The sequence below is a fragment of the Gallinula chloropus genome (genome assembly GCF_964237585.1).
Source record: "Gallinula chloropus genome assembly, chromosome: 1".
NCBI lineage: Eukaryota > Metazoa > Chordata > Aves > Gruiformes > Rallidae > Gallinula > Gallinula chloropus.
The window spans coordinates 53,922,719-53,934,104 of record NC_140085.1 but is presented as its reverse complement, the minus strand read 5'-3'; the positions used below and the strand labels follow the sequence as shown (position 1 = coordinate 53,934,104).

General features: G+C 42.8%; 1 protein-coding gene across 1 annotated transcript in view; it reads left to right on the top strand.

Annotated features, from left to right (window-relative positions):
• Positions 1-1,055: 1,055 nt before the first annotated feature.
• The window catches only part of CFAP54 (cilia and flagella associated protein 54), a gene marked incomplete at both ends in the record, with an annotated part of 114,264 nt that continues 103,933 nt past the window's right edge, over positions 1,056-11,386 (top strand). The window contains 3 exons of the mRNA XM_084262396.1: positions 1,056-1,252; positions 6,535-6,640; positions 10,853-10,999. Of these exons, the coding sequence (XP_084118522.1) occupies positions 1,056-1,252; positions 6,535-6,640; positions 10,853-10,999 (450 nt within the window). The remainder of the gene's footprint in view (positions 1,253-6,534; positions 6,641-10,852; positions 11,000-11,386) is intronic.

Below are 11,386 nucleotides of genomic sequence, written 5' to 3'. Positions count from 1 at the left end.
TGGTGCCCATGAAGCTTCTTCAACTGCCTCTTGGCAGTATGTAGCCTCTGAGAGAGAAAAGGCCTCATTCATCTGATGGAGAGAGGTGTGACGACTTGAGGCTCCTTCCCTTCTGGCTGTGCAAGACCCTTTGCTCACCTCTTGTGTGGGCTACAACCTGATGCCTGATCCTGTGCCCAGGGGATCATAGAATGGAAGGTTGGAAGGGATCTTTAAAGGTCATCTAGTCCAATCCCTCTGCAGTAAACAGGGACATCTTCACTAGATTAAGCTGCTCAGAGTCCCATCAAGCCTGAGTGTGTATGTCTCCAGGGAAGGGGCCTCCACCACCTCTCCGGGCAACCTGTGCCAGTGTCTCACCACCCTCACAGTAAAGAACTTCTGATATCTAACCTAAACCTAACCTGCTGTAGTTTAAAACTGCTGCCCCTCATCCTATCCCTACATGCCCTCACAAGCAGTCCTTTCCAAGCTTCCCTGTAGGTCTCCTTCAGGTACTGGAAGGCCACTGTAAGATCTTCCCAGAGGCTTCTCTTCTCCAGGCTGAACAAGCCCAACTCTCTCAGCCTCTTTTCATAGGAGAGGTGCTTCAGTCCTCTGATCATCCTTGTGGCCCTCCTCTGGACTCACTTCAAGGGGTCCATGTCCTTCTTGTGCTGAAGGCTCCAGAGCTGGATGCAGTACTCCAGGTGGGGTGTCACCAGAGCAGAGAAGCAAGGGAGAATTATCTCTCTTGATCTGCTGGCCACACTTCTTCTAATGCCGCCCAGGATGCAACTGGTCTTCTGGGCTGCGAGTGCACCTTGTTGGCCCATGTCCAGCTTTTCATCCATCAGTACCCCCGAGCCCTTTGGCTGAAGGCGGATTACATCCCTCCACCGCCCCTCCTGGTGCAGGGTCGGGTGTCAGCACGGAACTTTCGGCGCCGCAGACGGGCCCCAGAGAGCTCCACGGCCGCCCCTGCGAGAGAGCCCCGCGGGACGGCTGCCCGGGACGGTTGCCCGGGGCCGTCGCCTAGCGACGCCGGCGCGTTCCCGCCGCGGCCCAGCCGGAGCATGGCGGAGCCAGCCCCTTCACCGCTCCGCGCCCGGGCCCCCCAGCCCCCGCCGGCCTCTTTCTTCGGGGCCGTGGCGCCGGGCAACCCGGTGGTAGACAGCTTCGAGGCCGAGCTGCGGGACGTCCTGGGCTTTCTGCGGCGGCTGGGAGGCTCAGGGGACGCCAAGCCGCAGCAGCACGAGCTGCACCGCCGCGGGTAGGGGTTGCGCCGCCGCCTTCTTGTCGTCCCCGACCCCCTCCGCTGCGGGACCCACTTGCCGTTACCTTCTGCCCTTGCCTCAACCACCTCCTCATCTCATCTCTCAGGCTCTTTCAGCCACCTCACGGGCTTTCCCCCCGCCCCATGCCGCCTCCCCACGGCTCTCAGCCTGCCCTTCCCGCAGCGGCGCCCTCCGGCCCCTTCCCTCTTTCCCGGAGACGTGAGGGCTCCGTCACGTCGCATCCCACGGGTCGGAGAGCCCCATCCCTCCTTCCCCCCCAGGCCCGGGAGGAAGCCAGGAGGTTGTTCAGGGTCAGCATCTCCAGCAGTGTGCCAAGACACCGGCAATCCATTTTTTTTTTGGTCTTATTTTTTAAATTAACCCTCACCCCTCCCCACTCCCCCCAGCCTGAAGACCCCCCCCCCCCTTTTTTTTCCCCCCAGCACTTCCCAGAAAGCAAACGGTTATGGGGCAAAGCACAAGGCGGTGTGGAGGTTGGCAGCACCACCACTCTTGGCTGTAGCAGAGCTGCCTGAACTCTCTGCTAGGAAAATCCCGTTCGCGGTACTGGGAGCAACTGGCAGCCCCCCAGCACGTGCTGCTGCCTGCGAGGGTGAATGCGTGTGGGCACGTCCATGCCTCAGAGAGATGCGCTCGCGGTCGGGCTACATGAGGATAGTACCACACGGCGCTTTCCGTGCATATGGCTGTGTCTACGTTGGTATATTTTTATACACAGCGATGCCGGCGGGACATATGGCGAGTATAATTGTGCATATTTGTTTGCTCACATACATGCCTATCCGGGGGTATGCACAGAGCTAGGTTTTTGTAATGCGGTTAAGGCAAGAGCAACTGGGATCAGGGTGTGATTCACAGTGCACGCGTGTGTCTTTTGTAGGCTGTGCATTTCTCACGTAGCTCTCCCCTGCTGCGTTTAGGTATGTTGGGAGATAAAAGTTCAACTGCTTCTTTTAAGGTAAATGGTTGATTTTCTATCGTTCCTGTCTGAGCAGTGTTCTATTCTGAATTTACAGCTCTTTAATATAAAATTGAAAGTTTCCCAGGTTACCGACATTTAATTCAAAAGTGGCACAGGAGTTAGTTTTCAGGGTGGTTGGTTTATCACTTCAGTGCAGATTCTTCCCGTATGTATTTCACTCAGTGCTTTCCTGATGTTCTCTAGAAATGGCCCTTCTCTAAAGCAGTTGCATACATTTTCAGGAGGTAGTCAGATTCTACAGGCTGGAGATCTTTCTTACTCTAAGGTACCTGGATTTATAATTTGTGTATGTGGCACGTTCATCCTCAGGTCTAGGCCTAGAACTATCATGTAGGTATCAGTCTCCAGGCTCTAGTGTTTTCAATCTTAGTATGTTGGCTTTTTGCATTGCTTCAGCAGCTGGTTTCAGTGTGTTGCTATTTTTAAGCCTTGCATTTATGGCTTCAGACCTTTTTCTGCTTTAGCTGATGTGTATTCTTGCTTTGAAACATATCTCCTTTAGGTCCCTTAGAGGAAGGAATGCCACTCAGCTGCTTCATAAACCACTAAAATTGCTGATAATGAATGCATTCATTGTATCCTGTACACATTCATTGTATCTTCTACACATTCATTATATCTTCTGGTTGAGAGCTGGGCACGCTGAGTCTGATAAGTTTACAAATGTCATGCTAAATTACCAGATTTTATGAACAATGTCTCCACGTCTTTCTATACCCTCTTGGAATATTTTCACCTGAGTAGGCTCTGTCTTTTCCAAACTGGTATTTTGTAGTTGTAACCCGTGTCCACACATAACTCAGTTGGCACAAGAACATTTTTCTCATCCGAAGGATTCTGCAGCATTCATCATGGAGATGAGAGCTCATGGTACCTAGTTCTTCATCCCAGAGGTGATGGTCCATACTGAAAGACCAGGGCATTGAGAACATTGTGTAACACGAAGCTCTCAGTAGCGCTGCATCCTCTGGCATTCTTCATTTTTATAGGGACAGTACAGAGGTACAAGAGTGGAATTGTGTTTGTTGGCAGCTAGGAAAGTCATGGGTATTTATTTGTGATTATGAAATTTCAGGGTTGCTTCTCCCTTGCCTCTTACTGTTTCATAACTCAAAATTGAAGCGTGTGCTGCTTGCAGAACCAGCCTTAGTCTTGTTGTTCCTAAGAATTTCTGAAGGTAATGGCTATTAGGGATGCTTTCCTAAATGCTCTAAAGACTTCTTGCTGTGTCACTTTTCAAGCTGCTTTTCCTGGCATGGGTTGAGATCAAAGTGTTCTTGTTAGTAGAAGAGCAAGAAAACCAGCTTGCACATGGCAAGTATGTCAGCTTCATTCCTCCAATGCTGCCAGCCTTTTGTGATGATAAATCAACAGTAAGGTCATAATTTAGTCACTTAAAATATTCTAAAGTAAGAAACTAAAATTGCCGAGGACCTGCCCTGTACTGGAATCACAAATGTTTTCAATCAAAAGTATTTCCCCCTCAACAAGAAGTTGTTTTATCCCATTTCTCTTGGCAGTAGGGCCATAGAAGGTTTGCTTTGAACTATTGATTTTATCTCATGTCTTATTAAATAAGACATCTTTTGATCCATATCAGTGAATCCTTTGCTACCTGTAGTAAAGCCTTGTGGCCCAGCAGTATAACCATGTGGGCCTTACTGCTGTTATGGGTTGACCTTAGGGAAATTTTTTTTCATTATTCATAGAATGGTTGGAGATGAAGAAACTTCATCTCTGAGCTCCTGCAGCCTGGTGTTTTTTCAAGAATTTACTTGCTTAACTTGTTATTCTGGTGTCTTACACCCTGTTTAAAGGAAAGGCTGATGAGCTGTTAGGGAAGTGTCTCACTCTCCTCCTTTGTCTGTGTCAAAGAAACATACCTGTGTCATGAGCTCACTTGTACCTAGTCTTGGCATTGTAGGAGATAGAGTTTACCTTAATCTTCCCATTGAAGTTGAAAGGCTAGTCAGATTTGTCACTACTTTGCTAAACTAGTTTATTACAGATTTGTTACTCATTTATTACATTTAAGCATCTCATGTGGTAACATGAGCATTCAAAACAAAAAATGAAGATGACCTTCAGCAGGGACTTTCCAGCTGGTCAGTTTTAAAGAAGTTTATTAGTCTCACCTCCCAGAGCTTTAACCACAGTCATTCTTGCTATCAGTTACTTTACAGCCTTACAAACTGATAATTACTTTTTTTGGGTTTTTTCTTTTATTTTCTCCCTCCTGCCAGTTTTATTCATCAAGCCTCTTGGACTCTGAAAGTCTTTCCCTAAGCTTCTTCCCTTGATGGTCGGAGGGAACTCTGCTCAGATGCCTGACAGATTCCTTTGCTTTGGAGCCTCTTTGCAGATTTATCCCTAGTAACTGGAGTGGAACACTTCTCTCAGTTATAAGAAGTCAATAGCCACTGTTAATTATTTCTGGATGGACCAGGAAGGACTCATTCTCCATTTATAAGGTGCTTTTCATTAGACTGGGCTATGGTTTCCTTTAAAAACATAATGCCTTAGTACATTTTATTCATATTGTTGCTTTTGGCCTAGTTTGTGCTGTTACTGCATTTTTCCTTTAGGATATACCTCTAGAATGCCCTACTTATTTCTTTGCTGTTTACTTTCAAGAACTGAGAATTGTGCTGAGCTGACATTTCTAGAAAAAAAAAGGATTATGATTGTTGCAATTCTTTGGTGTAAAGATCATTTTGACAGGTTTCTCATACGCCCATCTGTTTCACCTTGAAACGTGAAGGTGGCTTGCAGCAATCTGTGTGGAAAAAACTGATGTTACTTATTGTGCTTTTTTATTGGGGATCTTTTTATAAGCTGAAATGAAGTTTAGCTGTCTGGGAGATCGTGAGAATGGATGCCAAGTTCCTGGATGTCAGAAAACAGCTTAAGAAAGTCTTGCATTCTAGTCTACCATCTGTGTATTAAGAGGTTGAAAAGTTCTGGCTACTTCAAACCAGTTAGGTTCACACACAAGGTTTACATGTAAGAATCCAGCTAGAAGGTTATTTTCAGCCATTAATTCCTCTCTCATCAGTTGTTTTCCTTCTTCAGAAATTGCTACCTATGAATAATTTAGGCGCTGTGGTTTCACAAGGCACTCTGCTGAGGTTTCTGTAGAACTGATTTGTTAAGAGAATAAATGCAGGAGATGCCTGGCACTGTGAACACTGTCAATACTATTAATAATTTGGTAACAGGATTCTTTTCGGTAAAATCCCCTTGCTCATTTTCAGTCTGTCTGATAAACTGTTGTTTTCCAGTTTGAATACAGCTTTCCTACAGAAGTCTGGTGGGAAAGTTTGTGCACATGAAGGCACTAACCCGTCAAACAGCAAACAATAGGGACTATAGTACTGGCTTGATGTTGTCAGTTCCTCTGCAGAGGAGGCAAACAGCTTAGAGGCAGTTACTGTTTATGGGAGGCTTGCTGGTTCGGTAAAATACGTGATTTGTTACACAAAGTCACCCTTGATTGACAGCTGTGGCTAGAATAACAGGCAGAGGCAACAGAAGAGCATTGCAACTATCGCCATAAAATTTTCTGTTATAACAAATGTGTCATTCTCTTCTCTCTGAATCCTACCCTTTATGATTTACAATTTCTGAGCATTTCACGCCAAACGCAGTTCATCCTAGGGGACTTTCCAATGACTTTCTTCTTTTGTGATTCATGGTATGGCTCTAGATACCATGAGCTCTGTATCTCTACATACCATAGCTCTTTCTGCTCTATAGCTCTATGTTTTGTTCCATGGCTACCAGTTCCTAAGCTTGCTGCTATGTGCCATGCGTTGTTATTTTGGGATCTTTTATTCCTGCTCTTAGCATTTGTAGTTTCCAGTCCAGTAACTGCCGAGAGCTGTAATCTGTTGAGTTTCTTTAAAATAGCAAATTGTTTCTTCAAACAGAACTTCTCATGTACTAGTTGAAAGGTGGGGCAGATTTCCCACTTGTTTGAATGACACAAAGGGATTAATACCAAGACATTTAAATAAGAATTTACTCAGGAGAAAATTCATCCTGTTTTAAAATGTGCGATTAAAAACTCGTGACAGAAATGAAACCCAGAAATGTCCATAGCTGCTTGTTAAATCCAGTTTTAATGAGCACTTGTTTTGAAATACATAGAGGTTCAAATAGATTTGGAAGAAAGGGGTTTTCACAATTTGAAGTTTTCCTGATTTGTTTACTTGTTATGACAGGGCTACTGCCAGTTTACTCTAAAACCTTTTTTCCTGTATTTTTTTTTTTTAGAGCAAATACTTTATTTAATATTTGGATCAAATACAAGCCTCGACTGCCAGAGTGGTATTACAATGAAAAACTTCTGAAAGTTGGTGATTCCCTCGCTAAGATCAAAGTAAGTCATATGAAAACAGAAAAGGCTCAGTCACAGTTTTTGTTTCATTATGTTTCTGTGCTACTTTAATTTTTAATCGTATTTTACTGGAAGCTATTTAGAAAGCAGCAAAATCTTTTACAGAAGAATTCCAGTGAGAGCTGGTGATTTGTATCTCTTGCTTATTATTGTAAAATTGCTGGATTTTTTGGATATATTTTCTATATATGTATTTCCTATGCACCTATTCCCTCTGTAAACATTCCAAAATCTTTCTTCAGTATGTTTTTAGAGCTTCAACACAGTATTTGACTGTGCCTATCTGCTTCAGTACAGATTGACAGTGGTGGTTACTTCCACTGAAATGCCAACTCAGTGCTCAGTTAACTGAAAGTGAATGTAAAGAATTGTCAGGAGGGGAACAGATACTAAAAAACAGAGTGCAATTACACCATTATACAACTATATGTATCAGTGGTGCTCCTGCACCTTGCATTCCGATGTGCACTTCTGGTCTCCTCAAAAAAAGGCAAATTACAGCTGCAAAAGATTAAGGAGATAGATTATTGAAGACTTTTTGAGTACTCGGAGGATGTTTTACTACATGATAACTATTTTTATACTCTTACCTCGTCATCTCTTACTGGCTCTTGTTGGAGATAGGATATGGGGCTAGTAACTAGCCAATTTATTTTAAAGGTTCAGTACTTGACAAGTTGCTTGAGAGAATACACTTGAAGGCTGTAGACAATTAGCATTATTTTGAGTAAGGAACAGGTCCTAGATATATGCAATCTGCTTAGTGTGATTTTGAGTTTGTAATGATCTGTCAGTGGATTTTTCTACTTTTTACTAGGAACGTATTAGAAGATATTTGTTAATGCGGTGGTTTGGCCCTGGCTGGAGGCCAGGGGCCCACCAAAGTTGCTCTATCACTGCCCTTTTCAGCTGGACAGGGCAGAAATTATGTACTGAGAGGCTTAGGAGTTGAGATAAAAACAGGGAGAGATCATTGTGCAGTCAGTGTCATGGGCAAAACAGACTCAGCACAGAATAAAGGAAAGAAAACTCTCTAATTTATCACACTACACTGCACACACAGTGACACCAGAGTCGGATTATGAGAAGCACTACCAGATCATAGAATCACAGAAGCATAGAATCACCTGGATTGAGTCCAACCATAGCCTAGCCCTGAGTAGTCCACCTCTAGATCATACCTCCAGTAACGGTGACTCTGTCATCTCCCTGGGCAGCCTATTCCAATGCCTGACAACCCTTTTAGTAAAGAAATTCTTCCTGATATCTAACCCAAATCACCCCTAGTGCAATTTCAAGCCATTCCCTCTCGTCCTATTGCATGTCACCCGAGAGAAGAGACCAACCCTGACAACTCTGCAACTACCTTGCTGGTAGTTGTAGAGAGCGGTAAGGTCTCCCTTCAGCCCCCTTTTCTCAAGACTAAAATGCCCGAGCTCCCTCAGCAATTCCTTATAGGATTTGTGCTTAAGACCCTTCACCAGCTTCATTGCGCTCCTCTGGACGTGTTCCAGCATCTCAACATCCTTCTTGTAGTGAGGGGCCCAAAACTGGACACAGTACTCAAAGTGCAGCCTCATCAGAGCTGAGTATAATGGAACTATCACTTCCCTACTCCTGCTAGTCACACTATTCCTGATATGGGTCAGGATGCTGTCAGCCTTTTTGGCCACCTGGGCACACTGAACATGAGCTCAGCCGGCTGTCAACTAACACCCCCAGGTCCTTCTCCTCCAGGGAGCTCTCCAGCCACTTTGCCCCAAGCCTGTAACATTACCTGGGGTTATTGTGACCAAAGTGTAGGATGTGGCATTTGGCCTTGTTGAACCCCAATAAAGAACAGCAAGCTGAAGCTGAACTTCAGCAGTACTCTCACTGATGGTTGAAGAAGACATATAGAAAAGTCTATACCTGTGGAGCCATTATAATTGAAGCTATAGGCTCATTGTATAGGTTTAGGAATACTCACAGAAAATCTTAAGGAAGCTCGAATAACTCCATTTGTTAATAGCCACCTCATTGCCATTGTTCCATTCACCGTTTTTCCATGTTCATGTTTTCCTCAAGTTTTCATAGCTTCTGGGCCCCAGGAATTCCTTGGAGTATTACATGAAACTTTTAGCATTTGGGAGCTGCTCCTTTCACAGTGTTCTCAGTAAGAAGTAATTTCAAAAGCATCAAATCCTGCTCTGTGTACTTTATATTGGCTTCTCATAGCACGGCTCAGATGTGGTGATTTAGTCCTTACATTCAAGGTGCTTAATGACCAGGCCCTAGATTACCTAAAAATTGGAATTCTTAGTAAAGGCTTCCGTTTGCAACTTCAGTCCTTTGGTGTAATGTGATTTTCTACAGTGAAGGTAAAATTAGAAACGTTGTTTAAAACAGTGGTTTTGCTGGCCAGCCTAAAATTTTGAAATGAGCTGTCTTTGGAACTCCCAGTTTTAAGTGCATTACTTTGACTTTACAAATTTAATTTTCATTATATCCATTTTTCCCCCTGGAGAAAATAGAAAGAAAAAATACATGATAGATGTTAATTATAAATTTGCTTCCTTACAGGAATGGTCAATGTGGTGTAACATTAAGCTCTGTCATAGGTGGGGTAGAACCTATTCCATAAGTATCCTTCTTGACTCTTAATTTAAACTCTTGACTCCTAGTTGAAAAAGTCAACTCCTAGATTAATTTTAAGCTACCTTGATGTTATATAATCTTTCATGATGCGGAGTAGTTAAAATTAATTATTGAATAGGATTAGTCACCAGGTAAACACCTGCTTAGTTCACTGTTCTGCTATTTTTTTTAGTGCCTTCTCACTTTAGATTCCGTTCTGTTTTACATATGCTGTGTATCTTTTAGGACACACCTAAATTCGTTATGTCATACATCTGGAAATCACTTAGCCCATTAGTCATTGTACTGATCAGTACTGACTCATTATTTCCCCTCCCTCTCTGCCTGTATCTGCCTGTTATCTCTAAACTTATACATATATTTTAAACTGTTTGGGAGAGAAATTACCTTTTTGTTACATATAAGTAACAAACTTAATGGGATTTGGACCCACAGCTTCAGACTCTTATGAGTTACCACAGCGTGAGTCTGTCTATGGGTTTACTCAAGTGACTGACTGCCCATAGCTGTCCATGGGAAAGAAGAGTTTCCGTGTATGGTTGCTGCTTTTGCGTGGCAAAGAGGACAGTGGGGCCATGTGAGTTAGACTCCTCAGATGGCTAAAAATTCAGGGTAAATGTTACTGTGGTGGTAGGAATTTGTATTGAAAAAGGTGGGTACAAGGAAATACTTTTCAATTTTCTGTGATTAAACATCAAAGGATAATTTTTATTAAAACAAATTAGTTACTTCTTTTTTTCCCCCTGGAATTTATCATGACTGGTGTGTGTACGTGCTAGATTTAGTGAAGTTGGTAAAGAAACCTCTAAATAATCTTTGCTGCAGGAAGTGGTGGAGGTGATTCAGTAAATGGCACTTCCACATCTGAGTCCGAGCTGAACAATAGTCTCAGCATGATGTTAGAGTGGTTCAACATGCTGCTGGGGAGCTGCAGTTTGAATGAGACATAAAGCTCAACATCCTGTTTGTTAATAGTTCTTAAAGAGCCAGTGGCAATTTCTGCTCAGTTCATGCTGACTTCTTGGCCATATGTAAATTCTGGTTGTGGCTGGTTGCGTTCTTTTTCACTTCATCTTGTTCTTCCTTTTCTCTGCTTTTGTAAAGTTAGGACATTGACATGAGGGAAACAGGGAAGAGGGAAGTGCTGATGTCTGTATATTGCTTATAAAGTTCTACATTATGAAGTAACTTTTCTCAGAAGTATAGTATTATTAACATTACTGTTGCAAACTTGCAGGAGATTCCAGGAGCCCTTTTTGTTTATTCCATTAGCCCAGGATTGTACTTTACAATTCTTCCCCAATATGTCATATTTATGATTAAAATAAACATAAACTGCCAGACCACAAGCTCTTCTTTTAAGTACTTCAGCGTTTCATACGCTGAGCGCGTTCACATTAGAAGTTACATTGCTGAATGTTTGTATGAAACTGCAGAACCAGCTGCTCTTTTTCATCACCACTTTTTTACATAAAGATAATAAAGCATAGCACATCTTTTATAGAAATAGAAATGTAATATAAAAGCTAAAAAAATAACATCTTATTTGCTCTTCAGGAATACAAGTTGGCGCTTCTACAGTGCTATGGAAGATACCTTCAGCAGTTTGGTTCTGTAAACCATGATGATATACTAGATGATGTGCATCGATTTAAGTCCACCTTTTTTCCAAATGGTTTCAGAGACAAAAATGCAGTACTTACGGTAGGTTGGGTCATCCCCCCCCTTCCTTTTGTGTCAGAAATTCACAGACTCAAAGTAAGTAGCCTGCTTTATCATCCACACATGTACTTCACATTAATTAAAACTTAATCTTTAATAAATTACAGTTATAAATAGATTATGTTTATAGTTTATTTAGCTTGTATTGAGATTTAACAGTCATATGTACCATATGGATATCCAGAGTTGGTGTACATTTTAAAAGGATAAAGTGCTTATGCTTTTGTGGCATAAGCCAACGAATGTCAAGTTATAAAGGCAATTTTCTCTGAACAGGTTATTCTGTAACTGTCTACAGCAGTTTCAGCTCAACATAGTTGCTATTAACCACTGTCAAAATCAGGATATGGGCAAAATTTGATAACTGTC